Source organism: Colletotrichum orchidophilum, assembly GCF_001831195.1.
Source record: "Colletotrichum orchidophilum strain IMI 309357 chromosome Unknown Scaffold_66.1, whole genome shotgun sequence".
Taxonomy (NCBI): domain Eukaryota; kingdom Fungi; phylum Ascomycota; class Sordariomycetes; order Glomerellales; family Glomerellaceae; genus Colletotrichum; species Colletotrichum orchidophilum.
Genome location: NW_019173022.1, coordinates 20,930 through 43,222, shown reverse-complemented (window position 1 = coordinate 43,222; position 22,293 = coordinate 20,930). Strand labels below are relative to the sequence as shown.

The 22,293-nt window shown below is 52.8% G+C and overlaps 8 protein-coding genes across 8 annotated transcripts; 2 read left to right on the top strand and 6 right to left on the bottom strand.

Moving 5' to 3' along the window:
• Nucleotides 1–1,516: 1,516 nt before the first annotated feature.
• On the bottom strand, nucleotides 1,517–4,090 carry CORC01_07983 (ATPase; the record flags this gene model as incomplete). The annotated part of the gene is made up of 4 exons (XM_022619618.1): nucleotides 1,517–2,773; nucleotides 2,828–3,786; nucleotides 3,838–4,006; nucleotides 4,070–4,090. The coding sequence occupies 4 exons, from the start codon at nucleotides 4,088–4,090 to the stop codon at nucleotides 1,517–1,519; spliced, it is 2,406 nt and encodes an 801-aa protein (XP_022473822.1).
• Nucleotides 4,091–4,967: 877 nt separating this feature from the next.
• On the bottom strand, nucleotides 4,968–6,509 carry CORC01_07982 (autophagy protein Apg6; the record flags this gene model as incomplete). The annotated part of the gene is made up of 2 exons (XM_022619617.1): nucleotides 4,968–6,367; nucleotides 6,425–6,509. 2 exons carry the CDS (start codon nucleotides 6,507–6,509, stop codon nucleotides 4,968–4,970), a joined length of 1,485 nt encoding a protein of 494 aa, XP_022473821.1.
• Nucleotides 6,510–7,329: 820 nt separating this feature from the next.
• On the top strand, nucleotides 7,330–10,596 carry CORC01_07981 (uncharacterized protein; the record flags this gene model as incomplete). Its single annotated transcript, XM_022619616.1, has 1 exon — nucleotides 7,330–10,596. One exon carries the CDS (start codon nucleotides 7,330–7,332, stop codon nucleotides 10,594–10,596), a length of 3,267 nt encoding a protein of 1,088 aa, XP_022473820.1.
• A 725-nt stretch (nucleotides 10,597–11,321) lies between these two features.
• Nucleotides 11,322–12,799, bottom strand: CORC01_07980 (casein kinase II subunit alpha; the record flags this gene model as incomplete). The annotated part of the gene is made up of 6 exons (XM_022619615.1): nucleotides 11,322–11,438; nucleotides 11,495–11,914; nucleotides 12,001–12,168; nucleotides 12,240–12,418; nucleotides 12,545–12,586; nucleotides 12,727–12,799. The coding sequence occupies 6 exons, from the start codon at nucleotides 12,797–12,799 to the stop codon at nucleotides 11,322–11,324; spliced, it is 999 nt and encodes a 332-aa protein (XP_022473819.1).
• A 1,479-nt stretch (nucleotides 12,800–14,278) lies between these two features.
• Nucleotides 14,279–14,868, bottom strand: CORC01_07979 (uncharacterized protein; the record flags this gene model as incomplete). The annotated part of the gene is made up of 2 exons (XM_022619614.1): nucleotides 14,279–14,746; nucleotides 14,800–14,868. 2 exons carry the CDS (start codon nucleotides 14,866–14,868, stop codon nucleotides 14,279–14,281), a joined length of 537 nt encoding a protein of 178 aa, XP_022473818.1.
• Nucleotides 14,869–15,198: 330 nt separating this feature from the next.
• CORC01_07978 (uncharacterized protein) lies at nucleotides 15,199–15,733 on the bottom strand (the record flags this gene model as incomplete). The annotated part of the gene is made up of 3 exons (XM_022619613.1): nucleotides 15,199–15,254; nucleotides 15,313–15,436; nucleotides 15,491–15,733. 3 exons carry the CDS (start codon nucleotides 15,731–15,733, stop codon nucleotides 15,199–15,201), a joined length of 423 nt encoding a protein of 140 aa, XP_022473817.1.
• A 750-nt stretch (nucleotides 15,734–16,483) lies between these two features.
• On the top strand, nucleotides 16,484–17,939 carry CORC01_07977 (uncharacterized protein; the record flags this gene model as incomplete). The annotated part of the gene is made up of 2 exons (XM_022619612.1): nucleotides 16,484–17,072; nucleotides 17,125–17,939. The coding sequence occupies 2 exons, from the start codon at nucleotides 16,484–16,486 to the stop codon at nucleotides 17,937–17,939; spliced, it is 1,404 nt and encodes a 467-aa protein (XP_022473816.1).
• Nucleotides 17,940–18,152: 213 nt separating this feature from the next.
• Nucleotides 18,153–21,861, bottom strand: CORC01_07976 (uncharacterized protein; the record flags this gene model as incomplete). Its single annotated transcript, XM_022619611.1, has 2 exons — nucleotides 18,153–21,429; nucleotides 21,521–21,861. The coding sequence occupies 2 exons, from the start codon at nucleotides 21,859–21,861 to the stop codon at nucleotides 18,153–18,155; spliced, it is 3,618 nt and encodes a 1,205-aa protein (XP_022473815.1).
• Nucleotides 21,862–22,293: the final 432 nt, after the last annotated feature.

Genomic DNA, 22,293 nt, shown 5'->3' with positions numbered 1-22,293 from the left:
GGCAATGTAGACAGAGAAATTGCTGGGTCGCATTGCTATAAACAGTCTTGGCGTTTAAACTTTTGTATTCTGGGTCCCGGGTTCCACCGTTCCTCAGCACAGCCCGTACAGAGGATATTCGTACGTACAGACAGTATGAAGCGGGTTTAGTTTGGTATGCTGCGGGGGGGGACCATGAAGCTTAATCTGACTTAAATCGGCCTCTGGTGTGCTTTGTCCGCTTTGAGCCAGCGCATTGCCAGCCTGTTTCATAGTTTTGCCCTTATTCTAAGTGATCAAGTTGGAGCGGCATATTACAAGTGGTTTTTGGACGAGGATTTCAGCTCTCTCCTTTGCAGAGTGACTTGTATGAATATGAGTACTATCTCTTGGTCCTATTGGCTGCTTTATGATCAGGTCTTGGAAAGAAAACAACCTGATTCTTCATCTTGTGCTGGCTAGGCTCCATCGCACCCAGAATCTTAGTGCCTTGGGTCGAAAGTGAAGCCTGGCATTGAAGAGTGCAAGTCAATTGGAACAACGACGAGGGGAATCTCTGGCCTAGATCGGACTACGCGTCAACCAAATGGCAGAGGCAGAATAGCAGTCGATGACCCTACAGAGACTCTAGTCGACTGGAGTCCTTTTACAGATTACGCCTCCGCTTCCCCCCCCGTGACAACCTTACAATTACTACACGAATACAAATCATCACTCTCACCCATTCCATAGACTTGATTTTTTTCCTCATTCACTTTCGTTTAATAGAGACCACTTTCTTCCGACTTCATATCACAATTGCTGTGTGATTCAACTCACGTTAACCTGAGATAAGGGAGGGAGGGAAAAAAACGAACGCATTTTTGGCATTAACTCGGGGAATGAAGACTGTTTCTGGGCAATACTCGAAATGTTTCAGAGGCTGATGACGTTGCCCAGTGGAAGAAGCAAGTTTTCACTGTACCCTTCCCGGAGTAAGCTTAACTCGAGGCAGTATTCCATATTTACTTGTATCTTCCCGTCGCCCCACCAGACAAAACCCTGTGACGCCGCTTGATATAATAGTATTCTTCGTAATTCAGGATTCAGATCCAGCGTTCTTCACTTCCGGTACTAGTGGTAATAGTCCGGGACCCCCGAACGAAACTCTTATGGTTAACCTGTGAATCTTGGAATCCCAAAAGACCGTGTCTCGAATTGGCTAGTGTTGCGAGTGCAAGTCAGATTTAGAACAGCTAGTTAAGAAGGAACTTTGAGCACTGGATCGAAATCTCACAGGAATCTATCTGTGTGAGATATTTCCGTTTGGATACCGTCTCGAGTAGACACAAGGCACATCAATAGCACGAAGCCATACAAGATCAAAGTTTAGCTTTACTTTGTCAATTTCTCTGTAATGTCGAACTTGTCGAACTGCTGGAATTCCCTTACATCCAACGTTCATCATTTCAATCTGATCATCAACCTGCGAGCCAAAGAGCCACCCAACACGAGCAAGAAAGCAGTCTATTCCATCATGAGCTACCGATACAGAAGCTCATTCAGAATAAATGCCACCATCTTCACCCTCGCTCTCGCAGACCTCGCTCTCCCCGTCATAGACGTCACCACTGCGGAGGTAGTCCCTGAACCCGCGGCTCATCTTGACAACGGCCCGCAGGTGCTTATCCGTGACGCAGATGCGGTCGGTGCCCTCCTCCGCGGCATCGCTCTCGGCGAGCGCGAGCGCCGTCTGCAGCGCGTTGCGGATCTCGCGCCCGTTCCAGCGCAAGGCGCGGACGTCGCGTGAGTCGTAGACATATTCGCGGGTGGCGACGGCGACACGTACGCGGCCGCTAGAGTCCCTGTCGAGGCGCTCAAAGTTGTTGGCCCAGATGCGCTCACGATCATCGTCCGTCAGATTCTTGTAGTGCAACGCGACATGGATGCGCGATGTAAAAGCCGCGTCAAAGGCCTGGACGCGGTTGGTGGTTAAGAAGAGCACGCCGCGGTAGTACTCTAACGCGCGGAGGAAGACGGAGACGAGACCGTTGCGGGCAATATCCTTGGCACGGCGGCGCTCGAGATAAACATCTGCCTCGTCGAGCAGGACGAGGGCGCCGAAGCGTTGGCCGAGCTCGAGGAAGTAGGAGAGGTTGTGCTCTACGCTGTGCGAGTTGACGCTGAGGTCTCCCGAGGTGAGGGAGATGAGGGGGCGGTTGGTTAGTTCTGCGACACACTCGGCGGTGCAGGTCTTGCCGACACCGGGAGCACCGTGAAGGAGGAAGATGCGGCCTTCGCCCTTGTTCTTGATGAAGTCGTTGGCCCACGGGGAGACCTTGCCGGATTCGGTTGCCGCAAACTTGCCGATGAGAGCCTTGACCGTCATCTTGATCTCATCGTCCAGGACGAGGTACTTGAATGCTTCGCGGTCCGTGATGACAGGCTTCAAGTGATCGACGTTCAAGTGGCCCCAACGGCGGTCGCCGAGAAGGAAGGCCGGAATGATGTTAGTGCAGGCAATGTAGAAGATCTCGGAGGTAGGGGCCGGTGACGTCCGAGGGTTGATGTTGTCGAAGCCCGCGAAGGGTGACAAGTCGGTGCGGTCGGTTTCAGTGGTACATTCTTTGCAGCCGCAACGTGGAAGGAAATGCGGAAGATGGTCTTCGGCAGGCGGTGATCCATGATGCTGGACCGGCATCATACCGGGTGGTGCCGGTCCACGTGGCGGGCCCGGTGGGCCGTTCCGGTTTTCGGGTGCGCGGAAGTTGAAACGACCGAAACCCTCGGCATCGCAAATAACTCGACCAGTCATCTACTAGAGGTTCAGTAACTCAGTTACAAGGAAGGTTCAGACAAAGAGACTTACATATCCAGATGGGCCACGACAGAATATTGGACCCGAGTGAGATCCCGGTTGGGCCTGCACAAGCATGCCATCGTACTCCATATAAGTTGGACGTTGAAGAAGCTCCCAGTACAGCTTTCCAAGCCTGAGTTGCTTCTGGAGCATCGCCGTTGGGTCGTCCTGGAAGAAGCGAGCTGGTATGACCTTCAGAGAAGATATGGTTTGCTCGCCGGTCCACGAAGGGATGGTGAACTTGGACATCTTTCGGTTCATCCGATTGTGGCCCATCTCGAGAACCCAGCCAACCACCTGCAAGTGACGGTTGCGCCCACTCAAATTGACATCCTGAAAAGTGCTGCTGATGACGTAGGGCTCCCAGAGGTCGTCGTGGTTGACATAGATGACCTCGCCGGGCTTGAGCGCCATCCAGAAGTTCTGAAAGGTTGCAACTGGGATGTTGCGGTGATGACGTTCTTGTTCACTGCGGACAGATTCACCAACCGCCTGATCGATGAAGCTGAGAAGAACATCCACGTGGTTCGCCGTGATACGCGCGTACTCGGTGGAGTGGCCGGCAGGTTGGTGAAATCTGTACTGTCTGAGGGCGTCGACATGATGTACGATAACGCGATAAGGAGCATCGATGGTCACCCTGTCTCCCAGTAGATTGACATTGGGATAGTAAGCTACGACCGCCTTTAATGCGTTGATGAGGTGCGGCGAGTGTATGATCATCTGCGTGCGTTCAATCTTCATGGGCTTCGTGCGCCCTTCGCTCTCGCTGTCTGACGAAACTGTGTCATAGTCATCATGGTCGGGATAAGTGATGTGTGGAGATCGACGACGCACACGTCCGATCTTGGAGCCGGTGTTGACCTTTGTCACGATTTCGAGCACAGATTTGACGGTCCGCTGAGTGATCTCACCGTCCTTCTTGCCGTAGTCGGGAATCTCTTTGAATGGATTGCTGCTCTCTCGGCCTGGTCATATTAGCAAGGCGCAGCGAGCGGTGGTGGTTGTTGTCAACTTACTGTCGATGACCTTACCGCCAATACCCAAGTATTGCAGAACATACAGGATGTCTGACGGTGTCTCCTTCTCCAGGCTTCTCTTGGTTACGAGAGCCTGGCTTTGTTTCGAAGTGCGCCTGTAGTCAACTTCCTCGAAACTGACAGTGGAACCGGTGTCATCGTCAATGGTCTGAAATGTGTCAGTTCCTTTGCGTAGAGAGTCAGGAAACCAAGATTCCATGAGCGAGTTTACATTATCAGCTTGGCCACCCATTGTAGGCGACGCGTGTCAAGCGGGATCTTGATGTTACACGGGACCGAACAACCTGCGAGAAAGAAAAAAGTAGCTAGATGACGCCTGACAGAACGGAAGTAAAGTTCTTGGATGTGGATGGAATAATTCATTTTAACTCCCATGGTCCGCTGCGGCTCTCGGATTTATCAGCGGGCGGCAGCAGCAGGCAGGCTGAGCAGCTACTGGCACCCAGGCTCTCCCGCCAGGTCATGGTGCAGCAGATAAGGCGAGCATTCACCCCGCATCTAGGCGAGTAGCATGGCCTCAACATGGCTGATTGGTGGCTCGAAAAGACCAGTGCATGAGGCTTGCATAGGTGCAGCTTTTCATGTCAGACAACGAGGCAGCCGGGCGGCTCATGTTTCGCGAGGGCACCTTGCTGCCTGAATGGCCGCGGACTGCCGCCAGCAGGCGTCGCCTCAAGGCTGACTTGCCCAGCAGCATGCAGTGAGATTGCGACGTTGAGACGTACGCCATTTCGTCACGTGCTTCAATTCGACTTGTCCAGAAACGCATGAATAGTTGACACGCCGCATCGCGAGACCATTGTTAGTTGTTGACTGCGAGTACTCATACTAACTGCGAGATCAGACTCGAGCCTACACTCTAGAGATATCAGTGAGGGTGAATCAAGTCCCTCGTAGTAATGCACGGTCTCATCATCTCCAAGCTTCCGAGAGACAAGCAATGCTCCGGGCCTAAGGAATAAAAAATGAAAGCGCTGCTTCTCGTGACTTATGATCCTTAGCAATACACCAAAAACTCCAAACCATACGCTTGATCTATACCCGTAAAGAATCCCCCCCGACTCCGTGACCCAAGTACTGCCCGGGATGCGTTGGATTGGTGAAGTGAATCAATGATTATTGGCAGACCTCGCGCTCGTATTTACGTTACTGGCATGCGCGAGCAGGAATTTGCAGCACGTAAGGGTGAGCTTGCACGCCTTCGTCCACCCATCATCTTGAGCAATACCGAGCTTGATGCTCACGTCCATGATCTTGTCACCCTCAATTTTATAAGGAAGGCTGAGCGGGTGGCCGTCGGCTGCCGTCTGTCGATGCACAAAAGCGCCAAGCTGCCGCACCAATTCAAGAAATGCAACCATTGCATTGTCGAATTTGCGGTGCATGAATGTTAATCCTAGGGGTAGATCTCCGTTCGAGAATAGTTCCAGGACATGCTTCTTCGGAGCTGGCGGTGGCGCGTTCCGATGCGAACCTAGGCGGCTAGCCGTTGGCGATGGTAGTTCGTATCGAATGATCTTTGACGTACTTCCCATAGGCTGCGGCTCAAACCCATCGAATTTGTAGCCTAACTTGTCAGCAACTGTGACTAGCAGAAGAAGCGCGTGACCCCATGCTGCGTTGATCTCAGGCCAGTCAACCGGCTTGTTCGACAGTCGGCCGAGCCGTAACCCATTGATGGTAGCAAACGTGCCGTCATGGCTGATGCAGAACGTGTCGTTATACACATTGGAGCGTTGAAGCTTCTCCAGTAACTGGGCATCATTGTCAAACCTGGAATTCGTGCTGTCGCGCTCATTCTGGAAGTCGGCAAGCTTGGTGGCAAAGGCATTGCGTTCGCGCCAGAACTGCTCTTCTTCTTGGTCAAGCTGCTGGGCTTCCTCCTCCAAGGCGATAATTTCCGCGTCCACTGATGCCTTGGCCTTCTCCAAGCGTAGCAACTCTGCCATGGCATCCGTCTCCGCCTGTTTTGCCTTCTTCAGGGCTTCTTCTTGTGCTTTGACGTCCTCCTCGCTCGGCTGGTCGCTCTGCACTTGTTTCAAAAACCCGACGTAGGCATCGCGCTCCCTCGCCGCGGCATCCAACTTTTTCTGAAGGCCTTCTACGAGCATATCGGTGCACTCGACGCAAATAGGATGGTCGATATCGGATCGCGCGGAGAGAATCTCGAACAGCTTGTTGATGCGCTCCATTTCGTGGGCCTTGCTACCGCCACGCTGCTCCTCCTGCATCTTCTGCCCGCCTTTCGATTCCCTATTTGATCTCGTATTCGCTGGCAGTGGTTCGGGTCGAGAGAGCACCGGTTGGGCGACTTGTGATTCGGTGAGGTAGATGAAGGACATGGTCGAATCTCGTTGCGCGGAGTTCGATGGCCCGCTGCCATGACGCTTAAAGGTCGCGGCAGCTGCGTTTTGCGAGACCTTTTCGTAGAGCACCTTTCTTTGGCCATCTTGCGGGTGGTATGGCCGTGACGAAGGCGTCTTCTTGGGTGACTGTTGTGAGGAAGAGGCTGGTTCGGTTAGCTACCTTGTGCGTACCGTTTCGGATGAGGAAAGCTTGTGCTGACCGACGAGAAGATCGTACGCCGCAGGATTCAGATCCTCAAGGGAACTGTCCAGTTTCAGCGGCGTGCGGCACTTTTGACAAATCATTTTGTTGTGTCGCGCATGCTTGCAACCTCCTGAATGAGGTGTTGAAGGGCGTGAGGTAGAGGGAGATCTTGTGATGTCACCTAAAGCTACCTTAGGTAACCTGGAAGGTAGTGGAGGTACCTGCGGACGTCCTGCTAGCGCTAAGTTCACCCCCGGGTGTCACTACTTTCGCTGACAACCCGATGAGACTACACATTCGTTCCAGTTTCTGCTCAATTCGGATTACATCTAGAACCTCTGTGTGTTTTTGCTTGTTTCAATCATGTTTTTTGATGAGTCGACGAGAGTCTGGACGCTACTCGGACAACTGAGGTTGTGACATAGACTACCTACGGATACCAGCGAACCTCAATTCCGGGTTTGGTTGTTTGCGCCCGTGTCATAATTCATCGAGAGAAAATGGCAGTGAAACAGGGACTCTTGTTGTACTATAGACAAGATCATTAATTGTATTACTGGGTGTGAATTTTCAACATTATTCACAGATACGGAGTGCTTCAGTCATATCACTTGGAACCTTGCCGCGTGCTACCTACTACGGATCAGGGGTCGTAACAATCAGCGCAGCGGTCCTCGTCGTCGGGTGCCTCTGGCAACGACAGCACCCCACTTGGTCCGTGCTCTCCACTTTACGCGAGAAACCGTCTCGTCCGTGCACCGCGTCGAAGCGCGTCTTTCTATCTCGGGTTCATCAAGTCCCCTGACAACGCCCGTCCAGATCTTATCATCACCGTTCCGAAATCCAACACCATTGGTGCACTTGTCACCGCCCTCTCAAAACGACATGTTGTTAGGGGTCTAAAACATCATCCCAAACAACATGGAGCCGCCCGCAAAGAGACCAAAGACAGGCCCATCTTCGCTCGATCAACAGTCAAAAGAAGACGAAGATGATGAACTCAACTACGAGCCCGAAGAGGTGTCTCGGATGCGGGACCCTGGCTTTCGCTTTGAGCAGTCCCGCGCTTTTGCCGCCTTCAAGCTGAAATCAACATTTGAGCACATTTTCCAAAAGTACGACAAGGACTTCACAGGCATCGGTGATGAAATCGACCTCAGAACCGGCAAGATTATCACAAATAATGGCCACTTGGAGGGCATGAGAAATGAGAGAGACACGGGAATTCTGGACGGTGATGACGAAGAAGATGAGGGCGTGCTCCTGGAGGAAGAATTTGCATCCGACGACGATGAGGAGGATGACGGCTCAGGCTCGGACGTGGGGGATGAGGATGGGATCCCGGATGCGTCAGACACCGAAGATGACGAAGAACTAATCTTACACGGCAGGAGGAATGAAGAATCTCATTCGAAAACTGTTTTACACATACAGAAAGGCGAGCTACAGCGGCATCCAAGTCTTTCAAACGCCCCTCCAACGGTATCACGGCCAAGATCCGACCATAGGCTGTCCAGTCTTGCTCAGCCGCGCCGGCCAGAAAGCAGCACCTCGAATTCTTCCTCAAACATTTGGGGACGTGAACCAGATCCTGTCGATCCGACTTGGAGGGTCCCCGAGATCGACAAGCCCAAACTTGGCGACGACTTGATGACGAGACTTTACGGTGCCAGATACCGCTTCCCCGCCAGTCGAGGTTTCCAGTCTGTGTGGTCTTCACGACCGGACACCGATCTGGAGAAAGCACTTCCTGAACCTGCTCAGATCGACATGAAGCAGCTCATCCGCGTGAAAAATGAAATCCCGAGAATGGCCAGACCAATGTCCAAAAAGCTACTGCAGGCATTCACCGACCAAGATGATGACAACGAGGACGATATTCTTGGGGTCGCTACTGCAGACCGAGAACTTCGGATTGCGAAGAAAAGCTCGGACAACACAGATCCTATCTCGGATGAGGCAGTACTCATCACTGTGGAAGAAAACCGACAAGGACTTGAACCATCTACCAGAGATGAACCATCAAATGCGAAAACTGCCGGATCAAAAGCCCTCTCCAGAGAGATTGGCTGGCTCGTTGAGAACAAAACTTCTGTGAGCGACGGTTCGAGACCGAGGAGACAGCTCATTCCAACCAAAGTCATCAAGCCAATAGACGTTCCCAAACCGAAGGACATGTCTAAACTGAGTCAATCAACCGAGACCCAAGTCCAGAGACAGCTGCCAATTGTACCAACTGAAGTTGAAGCCGAAGCTGACCCGAGCCTGATGAGTCTCGTGAAAGATCGAGACCTGCGGAACAAGCCAAAGCAGCGATTCGTCATCGAGCTGTTTTCCAAAATGCCCTCCCCAGAGGAGATCACAATGGTCGAAGATCCCGAAGATATGGACACCTTTGATTCGGTTCAGCAACACGAGGCACTCACACCCCAGCTTGCTAATCTGACTGTCTCCGAGGCCACTCCGAAAAGTCTTGTACAGCAGCAAAGTCATGAGGCCGGCGTGACTGAGAAACCTACCCTGGTAGAATCAGCAGCTGAGAAAAACGTCGAATCACCGGGGAAGAATATTGTCAGGCATAAGATCGATCCCTCTTACGACTTCTCCGATGACGAGGAAGGCATTCCCACCACTCGCATTAGAAACCTTCGCGTCGGGAGGAGGCCCGTTGCTATTCCAGCTACGGTCGAGTTGGCGAGCCCAATAGAAGAGGCAAGGCCCGAGATTTCAAAGACGGTATTCATGTCGGAGGACCACCAGTCATCTCGTATAGAGCCTAATGATGGGTCACTTCTAAGAAGCGAGCCAGCTACACCGGAGTCTAGCGGCATCGGTATCGCAACCTCTGACCAGCCGGCCGATGCGCCGGCAGAGGCTCGCGATGAGCAGAGCGACAGACGGCTTGGAGAAACTTGTGAGGCCACCGCTGGAATTAACAATGCAACCACCATCTTTTCAGCAGAAAATTCCACTGAATTAAGCCACACAACGGAGCAGCTTCTCATCGAAGCACCTAATGCGATGGAAGTGGAGGTCCCGTCGCATTCTGCGGCATTGGCGGTGCAGGAGCCACAGAATCCCAATAACGCAAAGCAGAATACTCCACCGTATGCAACCCAAGCAGAGACCCAGAAAGAGCCTCAGGAAGGGACTCAGGAAGGGACTCGGGACGGTATTCAGGAGGAGACTCAGAAAAGTCCTCAAAGTGAGACTGAGGAGAACCAGAAAATGGATGAACCACAGCAAGAGAAGGAGAATGAAGACATCGAGCCCTTCACCATACCCCTTGGCCTCGATGTGACCGACGAAACAAGCGCACACGAAACCGAGACCGACCCAGAAGCAACGGAAATCGAGCTTCCCATCCTCCCACCACAACCGAGAGGAAGTCTCCTCGCGCCACCTCTTCGAAGAAAGCATTCATCAGGGTCAACGGAACCTTCAGAAGTCGTCGGCAAGACGGCCACATCACCTTTCAAACACATGAATCTCCAATCCAGCAGCCCTCTTAAGAAGTACGCAGTCACCAAATCATCAGCCAAATCTAGGAAGGCCGTCAACCCCCGCGCCTCCGCCAGACCAGAGCGCCGCAGAGCAGAACCGAGAAGCCGCAAGCGTGCAGGCCAGACCACCGCCTCCACGCTTGACATTTCGGATTCCTCCACTACGACAACATCCGCTGCCGCTCTTCACCCTTCGCCACACCGCGAGCAAAGACGAAAGACCTCCCCCAGTACACCATCGTCATCGAGACACCAACTCCGAATCACAAAGGACTCGACCTCCAGAAAGTCATTCATCTCCCTCCTCTCCGACGACGAAGATGAACTCACCCTAGATCTCTTCAAAACCTGGATGGCGGCGACACCCTCGGGCGGCGGCTCATCGGCTGAGCGCAGGCGAACGTCATATACCCCATTCCTACTCGCCGGGCCGCAGACCAAGATCACGACGCCCATGAAGCAGAAAAGCCTGCTTGCTTCCGGGAGCGGGAGCGCAGGCGCAGTCGCAGGCACAGGGACTGCCAGGGGCAAGAAGCGCAAGGCGGCGTGGGCGTTCGCCACGCCCACCAGAGTTCACTTTGGCAGCCCCTCGGGCTCGTTCGTACAAACGCCCGGCGGGAATATGAGGCGGTGTGGTGAGGATGGATTCCGGTGCGACAGAGATTTCTGCTTCACATGCCTATGATCCCAAGGAATCACAGCTTGATTGTCGAGCTTGGTCTTGCCCCAGGAGCACGGGTGAGACCCACCTTGCACACGGAGACAGGCACGGCAGGTATGGGCACAGAAGACCTTGAAATCAGGTCATGGAAGCAAAGTTGCTTCCTCATTAGTCGCTACATCAGATGAATACCAGAGAGCTTCTGTAAAGAAAACCATGAAAAACCACGTTATGCAAAGTCATGGATGCCGAGGGGCAGTTGGAACGGAAGGGGCATGGACCTCGCAAACGCCTTATCCCCAGTGTGGTGAAACCCAGATCCTTACGCAAGCCAAATTTCCTGTCGTCCACCACATTTCCATTCATCCTCGCTCGCAGCCTTGATCAACGTTCTTACGCCAAAAATATGTGTGTAGACCACCTTTCGTGTCGTCGCCCGTGAACAGGTACCCATCTTGAAAAGTCATGTCGAATAATCATTCCATGTATTGAGACTGAAAGGGGTGGAAGGTCCGCTTCATGCTTTCTTTGTCCCGCTGATCCGAGCCATACTCATACTTGGAAGAAGGGGCTTTAGTCTAGATCCCAGGCCGGCTTGCGGATGCAGGGTTCAGTCCCGGAGTGACCGCCTGCGCCGCTTGCAGTGTGATGCCTCTTGCGTACAGCCTGTGCGGAGAGGGAAAATCCAAATTGTCGCGTCGTGCGGGTGTGAGTAGTTTACGAAAACTAAGCTGGCCGACGATTGGAAATCAGTTGCTGCTCACACCCGAGGCGGTCTGATTGGCCAAGTGCTGCTTGAAGACCTCGGGATCCCGAACGGGGTTGAAGTAAGGGTGTGCCTGGGCCTCCTTGGCAGTGAGACGTTCCTGCTTGCATGTCAGTATACCATTGCCGTCTCGCCTCGCCCTGCGCATCAACGTACCTGATGGTCATATCGAAGCAGCTTGTCCAGGAAATCGATCGCCTCATTACTCACAAAGCGCTGGTTCTCCGCGGTAACGAAAGAGTGCCAGGGCTTCTTCTGGAAACGGCCCAGGATGTCGTCGTACTGCGCATCGAGCTCAATCTCGTACTTGTCGAGGTAGTCGAAGAGGTCGTCCGTACCGAGCACCTTCGCAATCTTGACAAGTTGGTCTGAGTTAGAGTTGCCATGGAAGAACGGCTCCTTGCGGAAGATCATCGAGGCAAACATAGCGCCCAGACTCCACATGTCGAGGCTGTAGTCATACTCCTGGAAGTCGACCAGCAGTTCAGGACCCTTGAAGTATCTGGAAGCCACGCGAACGTTGTACTCGGTTCCCTGGTGGTAAAACTCGGCCAAGCCCCAGTCGATAAGCCGCAACTGCACCGGTATTAGTTTCAGGGGTGTAGTGAATCCTCCGAGAGAGAAAAAAAACATGCCTTTCTGTTCTCATGATCAATCATAACGTTATGAGGTTTGACGTCGCGGTGCATGATGCCCTTGCTGTGGCAGAAGTCTAAAGCCTTCAGCAGTTCGTTGATGTAGTAGCGAACATCGAGGTCGTTGAACTTGGGGTAGAGGCTTCGGAAATCGGTGTTGTTGACATGCTCGAAGATGAGAGACGGCGTCTTACTCTATTCGGAAATAATGCATCGTTAGCCCACTGACTTGGTAACTGATATTGCAGTAGAAGGTCTTCGCTCACTTGCGAGTCTCTGACCACGTCCAGCAGGGCCACGACATTAGGTCCTCCAGCCAGGTTTTGCAGGATCTTGATCTCACGCTTGATCTTCTTCTTCTTCACAGGCTTCAGGACCTTGATGACGCACTTCTGGTAGTTAACGACGTTGATGCCCTCAAAGACCTCAGAGTATTTTCCGCGACCTGTTTTTAAGCCTGCATCAGCCAAAGATGCTCCCGTTGAATCGAATCGGGCGCGCAAAGTATGCGGCGTTATGGCGCATGCGCGCGCGGCCCGGGGGGGACACTGGGCGGAAGCACCAAACGTACCAATTTTCCTAACGACCTCGTAGTTCTCGAGAACGCCCCAGCCTATTGAATGATATGTCAGTCACTGTGATGCCGCAGGGGTCGGCAGCGTGGAGTAGAAGGACGGCGAAAGCAGGTCGCATACGCCTGGTCGATGTTGGGGCGTATGAAGCAGGTTCGGAAGCGCGAGATTGAAAACCTACTAATGTTGACGGAATCGTAGTCCCAGTAGCTGCGGGGCATGTTCTGGTTGACATCTGCGTAAACCCGCGCCATGTTGGGCGACTTTTTGCCTACGATCGTACGCAGGACTGAATAGGGACCGTGTGGTAATGTTGCGTGAGGTTGGATTTTGCGGCAGAGGCAGGACGAGGAGGAGGGGTCTCGGCGTGGCTGAGGTAGCCTGGCTGGACGTGGAGCGAGTGGTGGTGGTGGTGGTGGTAGTAGGAGAATGGGGCAGGGAGTAAATCAAGGTGGGATGTCTAAAATCAGGCTTAGCGGCCTGAAGAGATGATTGGTCGTCGACCGAAAAGGTGCCTTCCCGCTTATCGTCCGGGCCGCCCGATAAGACCAAGTGATCCGTGCACGTCCCTGCCGTCCAATCTTGATCTCGAATCGCGAAACTCAACCAGCGTTCTAGTGCGATAGCCGCAGCGCTTCATTAATATGTCAAGCGCTCAATGGGGCGGCAAGCAGTTGGTAAAAGAACATTGCATTTGGGACAATATGTGCTCAGCAGCATGTTGTAAGTGAGAAATAAGGAAGGACTATAAGCTTGTCACTAAGAAAACATAAAACAAGCTATAGCTGCCAGCAGAACTCGAAAATTTCATTATCGATCCAGCCAAGTCGGGGTATCAGCCATGTTGGTAAGACAAACATGATCGGCTATCCCAGGCATCCTATGTCTTCTTTCCCATCACCATATGTAAACATCAAACCTTTCCAGACCGAAAGTAGTAAACAAGGGTATCATATCGCTCAATCCTCCACCCAAAACCAAAACGTTCCTTGTCGTGTTATTTCAGACATCCATTTATCCTTCAAGCGCATCTCCCTATGTCCAAATGGCTTTTTGAGCCTCTTCTTTCACCACAATGTGGCATATTGTGCCTCTTCCATGTTACCACTTGGCAATTTATGCCTGTTTCAAATTGATCTGAAGCGAATGTTAGCAAATGTCTCTTTCCTCGAGTAATTGCGAACATCAAGAAGTGCGAGTGAATGCTTTCAGAGAGAAGATTGTTGCTCGACATGTCCAAGCTCAGTGAGACTCAAGCGCCGGAATTGGCCGGCAGTAGTCTATCTCTGGCAATGGATCCGACTAAGGATGACGATACGAGGTTTTCATCATAGCAAACGGGATATTTGGGAGGGGGAAAAGGTGCGCGTAACTTTTTTGGTTGTTGTTTGTAGGTTGTTCCCGCACATCAAGCCCCACGAACCGATGGAAGCATTTGCCTCGACATCGGCGTCCAGGTCGTCAAGCAGAGATGGGGGCGTGTGGACGGCCCCCAATTTTTGCTCGACAGTTAGAACGGCGTTGCGTGCACAAGAGACACAGCAACACGTTGCGCGAGCGTAGGAACATAGAAATCCCCAGCGTAGTGGCAAAAGCTGCGCGTGCATGGCGTGCCCATATACAGAGTGCAGGCCCAGAGTTCTTTCCGGCGCACCGGAAGGTCTAAGGACAAACAAAATGCATAGAGGTCCCCACCAGAGGCAGCCAGCTCGGGCATTGATGGCGGTGGAATGTCAGTCATAGTCGAGGGTGTCAAGACCCGACTCGACGACATCCCAAGTGCGTTTGCGGAGGTCGGGCTTCGGCTCTTGGTTTTTGCCCTTCCCCCTTTTCTTCTTCTTGTTCTTGACAGTCTTGCCTGGCTGGCGAGATGACTGAGCCGCCATGAGGCTCCTATCCTCGCCATTCTCACCAGCCTCTAGACTTGTAGGTGGCACTGTTGAACGTCGTTCCTGGTCTCTCTTGAGGGTTTCGAGCTCAGAATGGCGAAACATGGCGATTTGTTCATCAGTGAGCGTGCGTTTGACGCCGTCGTGATAGTAGCCGAGATCGTCTTCTTCCTCAAAGACATCGCCATTTTCCTCGATTGAGGCATTGGCAATTGCAGCGTCCGGCTGATGATTTGGGTTGAAGAAATCGGCTTTGAAATTGCGAACCGCCGCGCCAGAGAAGTGGGCCTCATAAAATGCCATCAAGTCATTCTGCGAGGAGAGTCAGTACGGAAATCGAAAGATTTCGACGATGAATCACTCACATTGTTGACGTTTGGTGCAGCAAACGGTGGCATCATCAGGCCCAGGCTGCCCAGCCCTGCTGTGACCATGATGTTTGACTGGTATGATGCCCCTTCGAGATGATTTGATGGCTTGATGGAGATGTTCGCTGGCTGTTGGTTGAGAGGAGATTCGAGTGCAGTGATTGTTGAAGGAAATGAGGAGCAAGGGTTCAGCGCGCTGGGCGCCTGGAAGCTTGGATCACGTGTGGGGCCCGCTTCACCACCATCACTCAGGGAAACCTGAGTGGGAGAAGAGGAAGCGGACAAACGCACTCCTGCTGCTGCAAATGCGAACATGTGTTTTATGCAGTGTGTTATTCTGCACAGGTAATCAAACATTGTATGTGCCCATCGTTTTGTCCCCTGCCTCGGGGGCACTTAAGACCTGCTCAGGAGGGCGAGGGCACTCTGGAATGCCCGGAGGACCTCTGTCACTGTAAATGAGTGAGTTGGATGCACTTAGTGGCGTTGCAGTCATGAAGAGGAACTTACTGTGCTCCTGCTTGTGAGCCATGTTCTGTTCCGCCAGGTTGACATATCTCTGTCTCGTGTGAAGGCGCTTGACTGCACGCTCGTTGTCGTGGGCACTGGAAGTGGAGGCCCAGACGTTGAAGTACTGAAGAGAGTCACCATGACTGTAAGTTGAAGCAAACGAGCGCGAACACCCTACCTTCACGAGACTGTCGAATTCAAGCAAAAGCTCACGCTCTTTGTCGTCGGCATCGGCGAGAGCCTTCTCATATCGGGCTTCGAAATCTTCCCAGTCGAAAGCAGGAAAGACACCCGGGGTGCTGGGGGTGTTGCTGCCGTTGTCCTGGCCGCTGGTGAGTTGCTGGTCTAATCGTGGCTCAGGTGTCTTGGTCGTCTGGAGAGACTTTGATCTCTGCGTCTGGCTGTTCCCCGCGTCGACCATGATTGCTGATGAGACTGGAGAGTTACGCAGTTAGGATGATCAAGAGAAGGCCGGCTGAGAATTTGGATGCTGATGGTTGTTGTTTTTCTGATTGTGACTGGGGGGTTTTGGACCTTTTTTTTTTTTTTTTTTACATTCGCCTTGAAAGCGTTGTTGATTTTCTGTTGGGTGCCTAGGGAGTCAGGAAATCTGGGTGTTGCTGCCGTTTCAGGGAGGGAAGACAGGTGAATAGCGATGTCGTTAGCGGTGTTTCCTGCCTGCAAAGGGACGGGATGTTAGCGAGTGAATGCCAATGGTTGAAAGTGTGGCGCTGCTGACTGGAGGAAAGAAAAGCGAGGGAAAGAAGTGTGGCGCAGAAGGTGACATTGGAAAGAGAGTGAAGAGGGTCCGACTTGTTGGTTGCGTTCCACGGGGCCGCCCCTGCTGCCTGCCGGAGTCCGCTTGCGCCAATGCTCATTCGGGTCCATTCGTTGTCTCTCACCCGACCTCGTCCCCGTGACTCGTCCGACGTCTCAAGCAACCTGCACTCAAAGGCCGTCTAGAAACTCCGATCGACGCACTTGCTTTCCAGGAATTCGGACATATTAAGTCGTTGATTCCTTCCAACGCCTGGGGTTTCTCTCACTCCAAGATCCACTTACCAGAAACTCAAATACCCAACGTCATTCCGGAGGAACGCTTCGTGCATGCGCCTCATCGCATCGCATCTCAAGTCGCCGCCTGCCTGGACTCGACAATAATATCGCCAAAATGAATTGCGACATCTGCTGCAGGCCTCATAGTGCTCAACGGTTGCCCTTCCTCTGTGCCGTCGATGCTCGCAACTACTGCTATGAGGGTCGCCTCAAGAATCTCCAGGCGCTGATGGAGAATGAGACTCTTCAGAAGCAGATTAATGATCTTCTTAGTCAGGACAAGGCAGATGATCCGCCTAGTCGAAACGTTGTTCTCGGGTCGTTGGGTGCCTCCCAGAGAACGGCCGAAGATCGGACTGAGCAGATCATCGCTCAGGCTGATAGACTCAAGGACGAAATCGCCGCCGCTAGGAAGGAAATTGCTGACCGCAAGGCTGCCATCTCTCGCCGCAAGTCCGATCTTGTATCTGCTTCGAGTGGAATAGCTGCTCGGAGAACCAGACAGCTTGAGGAGACCGAACGCTCCATCTCAGTTGCCAAGTACAAGTGGACCCGGAGTGCGGATCAGATGTCTTCGACTCGATCTTTCCTTTGTATGGAAGCTGCCAAACTGTATGGGCTTCGTCGCAATAAGAAGGGATCATCCGCTCGGTATGAGTACAAGATCGGAGGTGTAGACATTGTTGACCTTTCGTCTATGAATGGTTAGTTCCACGCTCCGAAATTACCGAGTGACACTCAGACTGACCTTGACAGCTATATCGCCTGAAGTCTTGTCCACTTCCCTGGCCAACATCGCCCATATCCTGGCTTTGACATCTCATTACCTCTCGGTCAGGCTCCCAGCAGAGATAACACTGCCACATCGAGATTACCCTCGCCCCACCATCTTCAATCTATCATCGTCGTATCAGCATGGTGAGGTACCGTTTCCTGGAACTTCGACCATTCCCAGTTTCTCCGCAGAGGAGCGTGACAGTCAGCCGCACTACATGCCTCGTCCCCGGCCACTTTTCGTCGACAAATCTCTACCCGTATTAGCCAAGGAAGATCCCGCTGCTCATTCCCTGTTTCTGGAGGGTGTGACCTTGTTGGCCTACGATATCGCGTGGGCATGCAGCACTCAGGGTGTCTTCGTCGGAGATCGTAACTCGTTCGAGGATGTGTGTCATATGGGTCGCAACCTGTACAACTTGCTCATTGGTCAACAGCTTCACAGCACCCAGACTGGTCGCCTCTATCCGCCTGCGACTTCGTCACCCGCAGCGAAGCATGACGCGCTCGACCAGGAAGAGCTCGGCAAAGCTCCCTCATGGATGGGACGTTACTCCCATGGCACAGCCCATGCCTTCCTTGGCAGCGCGGAGGGATCCGAGTTCATTCGCGGTTTCAAGCTCCCCAGCCCCCTGAAGCTTGCTGATAAGCTCAAGAGGAAGCTTGTTAGTGAGGTTGCCGTCCCTGAGTGGGAGGTCCTTGAGGATGATGCTTGGGCTATCGATGAAGGCGACGGTCAAGCAAATCGGGCTATCGGTGGTGGTACAAACGGTTGGACGAAATTGAAAAACAGGTAAACCGAACAAAATATCAAACATCTCGTACTTCAGTAATCAAACATCGCGTCGGTCGCTCGTAACGTTTCCTGGTCTCTTCGGTGACATGTATTGGGACAGCTGGGTGGGTTTTTTTTTTTTTTTTGAATTGTGTGATTTTGTGAATTTTTTTTGCTTTTTGTTTTTCAATGTCGATGTCTCCTGCTTTTCTCTTCTCTCCATAGATTTCTCCCTCTAGGAGGATTCGGCTTGTTCGCGGGCTTGTCTTACGATTGCAAACCACGGTTTCATAATTTCCTCTTGTGCCTCGGCGTCGTTGAGCACGATGAGATGTTCAACCAAAGTCTCGGTGACAAATGCGTCCATCCACTTGTCCACGAGACCTTCGTACTCTTTTCGGCTGATGCTCCCCAGCTGGCTGTAGCGCCGGTCGACGATCAACTCGTTCCAGCGCTTCAGACCCAGCTGGGTCAGGCTCTTCGTTCCGTATTGTGCAACCTGGCGAGCATCAAGCAAGTTCCACAACGGGCTCAACCTCCGCTCCAGTTCGAGGTCTATTTCCCGCGACCCGACTTTCATGCCGAGGTCGGCCACAAGCCGAATGGATGGTGGCGGAGTATGTATGACTGCTGCCACCAAGGGAGCCACCGGCCGAGCCAGAATTCGCGCCCGAAGCTTATTCTCCTCCTCTTGAAGCTGTTGCTTTCTGCGAGTATGTTCAACAGCTTGTGCGTGGCGCGTTTGGTCGTCTCCCAATCGCCGCCGACGAAGCTTTGCCATGGGGCGTGGTCGATATTCATCGATGCCCTCGAATACCGCCAAGTCATCTGGTCCAATTTCCTGTGGGGCGCGCGAAGGTGACTTCGGAGGGGACGATAAGACGATCTCGATCTGCTGAGTCGACAAAGGCGTTTTTGGTGGCTCTGAGCGAACGGCCGACGACGGAGGCATTGGTGGAGGCGGCGCTGGGTATGATAGACCGGGGATAACAGAGGGCGTGGCCAAGATGCCAGTTGCTAGTGGAGCTACCTTTGGCGATTCATCAGGCCGAGGTGAAGGCGTGGGGGGCCGATCTGCAGAATTTCCGGGCGCATCTGAGGCTGGGGCAGTGGCAGCTGAATCGGCGTCAGTAGTTCCAGTTGGTTTCTGACTTTCCCTAAGAGGTCTGGGAGCGTCTGTCGGAAGATTGGTCCTGTGTTGAATCACAGGCTTCAGCGAACTCATTGGCTGTACCATGAGTTGGGCTCCAGGCGTTATCAGAGAAGTTTTCCAGTTTCTTGGTGCTTCAACTTTGATCGCCCCCGAGTTACCAGGTTGTGGCCTTGGCGAAGAATACGGCTGCTCTACCTTTGGCTTGGGTCGCTTGGGCGTAACCATTGGGCTCGTAGTCTTCTTCTTCCAGATTATCTTGATCTTCGGCTTTGCTGCAGCTGGAAGATCCGAAGACTGCGCCGGAGGCTGTATCGGAGCCTGCGAAGGAGGTAGAACAGGAGGATCAGGCAGCTCGGCAGATCGATCCTCGTCTGTAGTCTCAGGTTGCTCCTGCCGGTCGGGCGAGGGCGAGGGCGTCGCAAGCCGAGGAGAAGGCAGCGACAAGGCTTTCTCTATGAAGTCATCCTCAGGTAACTCCTCGATCGGCGACCAAGGTTCCTTCGAACTATCATCGTCGACTGGTTCCGCTGGTGATGGATCCAGTGAGTAGGGGATGGGTTGGGTCGGGGTTGTTGGGGGGAGGGAAGGTGTTCCATAAGAAGTAGGATCCCAAGTAGGCGGACTCCAAGATACTTCAGGAGTTGAGAGCTTGACATCCGACATTTTTTCATCCCCGGTGCCCGCAGTCTGATTCTTCACAGCCTCCTGAGGGTCGTTATCGTTGTCTTTCATCTCAACATCCCGACTTGGGCGAATCTGCGGTGCATCGATCATTTGATGATCTGAAGAATGAGACACAGTTGCAGAAGACGCAGGCGGGGGAGTCCCAGGCGGAGAGTAGATACCCTGAACAGGCTTGAAAATGTATCCTTCCATCTCGGTATCCGTGTCATCATCCTCCGATTCGTCTATTTTCATTTCCTCGTCTTCGACAAAGGCCTTGGCTTGTTCGGGAACAGCTGGAATAGTTGGAAGAAGACGTTGGTTATTGGAAACAGCCTTGTCGTCCGGCTTCCAGTCCATCTCGTCGGACTGAACCAAATCATTGTCGATCAGCGGATTGGTACGCTTGGTAGGGACTGCAGTCGGGGCTTGGCTAGTTATAGCCTCATTGATCGGAAACGTGCAATCCGTGGCCATTTGCATTAGAGGTACGCCAATGGGAGCCATCTTGATAAGAGATGCCATGTTGATGCGTGGGACAGCAAGCACAGACTTTTTCAACGGGGCAGCATTCGGAGCCATCGAGCCAACGTCTTTGTTCTTGCGTTGGCCACCCGTAAGATCTTCAACCTCAGATGCATATGCCGAGATGTTCTGATTGTCCTCGCTCTTGGGTTCTGGTTTGATCTCAGCCGGCAAGTTGACGGATGCATGGTGAGGAGACGTGACAGGGGCCGAAAAAGGTGAAGTGACCAGCGAAGACACCATTTCGGTAATCGGCGCAGAGGATGTATTTGTCTTCATGGTAGACAGGACGGGCGTGGGCATTGTGAGGAAAACCTGGGGTCGGGTCCGTGACGTAGAGATGTTGGCTGAGGTGGCTCCCTTGGCAGAGGTTCCATGTGAGATCTTTAGCGGCGAGGTCGTGATCGGCGAGATTTCCAGAGGTGAGAAAGAAAGGGTCTTGAGCGGCGAGGTAGTGAGCGACGAGTTCGTGAGCGGCGAGATTTCCAGAGGTGAGAAAGAAAGGGTTGTGAGCGGCGAAGGAGTGAGCGGCGAGATTTCCAGAGGTGAGAAAGACTGGGTCGCATTACCACAAGTCTGCGTTGACTGATCAACCTGAGCCGCCTTGCTCGAGGATTGGGTGGATTCGTCTACCTGAGGTGAATTGTCGGACGTCTGAGTCGATGCATTGGCCTGAGCTATACCTGTATTGATGTTGAAGATCTCAGGAACAGGCCGAACGGTATGCTTCTCGCGATACTCCATTACCAGCTCTAGGCTCGTTAGGAAATTCAATAGTTTGAATTCATGATAGGCGTTGATGATCTCTTGGATGCTCGAAGTCAATTCGCGTCGGGATTGGATAAAATCTTGAGGCTTGAATTCCTCTTGTCGGGGACTTGCGGAGACGGTGTGAACAGAACGACCATAGGGGTGAAGTCTTTTCTGAACCACTTCGGGCAGTAAATCCTTGTTCACAGCAAGCCGGCGATTGCGATGTTTGCCGTTGATAAGATGGTTCATAGTCATTGATTTGAGACGCTTGATCTCGTCGTTCTTGGCCTTGAGCTGTCGTTCATAGATCGCTCTCCATAGGGCAAACTCATCCTTGTGCTCGGCCTTGAGACGCGCGACTTGCTCATCGGGGGGGATTTCAGGGTCGCACACCGCCTGATCCGGTGGCGAAGGGGGTCTGTTTTGTTGTCAGCATATCATGAAATAAGATCAACGAAGGGAATATAGCTCACATAACAGAGGAAATGTCACAGATCGACCAATACTACTTGGGCGAGTCTGAAGACGATTTCTCTGGCCAGGTACCAGGAATCCTGGGCTTTGGATCGCTAATGTCGGTATCCGTGAGGTTGTCAGTGTGCGTCTGCGGAACAAGCACACAATTCTCGGTGCCGTGGTTCCACGCGCGAATCGAGTCTTGGAGTACCATATGCGCGATGCAGAGGGCGTGTTGGATGATGACAATAAGGACTTTGGTGGGGATAGGGAGGGAAGCAGCCCAGGAGATCAAATGAAGGATTTGGCCGTAGCCAGCGATGAAGAGACTGAAGACCCATTTCAAGATGAAAAGGGAGACGCCTTTGATCTCGTTCATACACACGGAATCCATTGTGTCGATATGCTGGGATGATGATGGGGAGAAATGGGTATGATCGATAGAGAAAGTCAGTCGTCCACGGCGCGTGCAAGCATCAGCAGCCGGGATTAAAGTGGTGGTTGGTGATTTTCTTGTATCGATGCGAGGAGGAGAGAGGAAGAGGGAGAAGTTTCTTTTTCGAAAACCGGTCGCGGTGGAAAGAGCTATAGGCGACGGGTGGGCGGTTGCTAGGCGGTTGGGTCGTTTGGGTCGTTCGGCACGTGACCCTAAGTGAGTCGGAGCCTTTAGATTATCCACTTTGGTCTTTTATGCTATGCTGAAGCTCGTGAAAACGTGAGGTGAATAGGCCTCAAGGAGTATTCAGTGGCGTATTGGGTCTGGCGGGATGGCAGTGGCCGGGGATGGTTGGGAAGCGGGGGCCGGTCTGAATACCTTCAGTGAGAT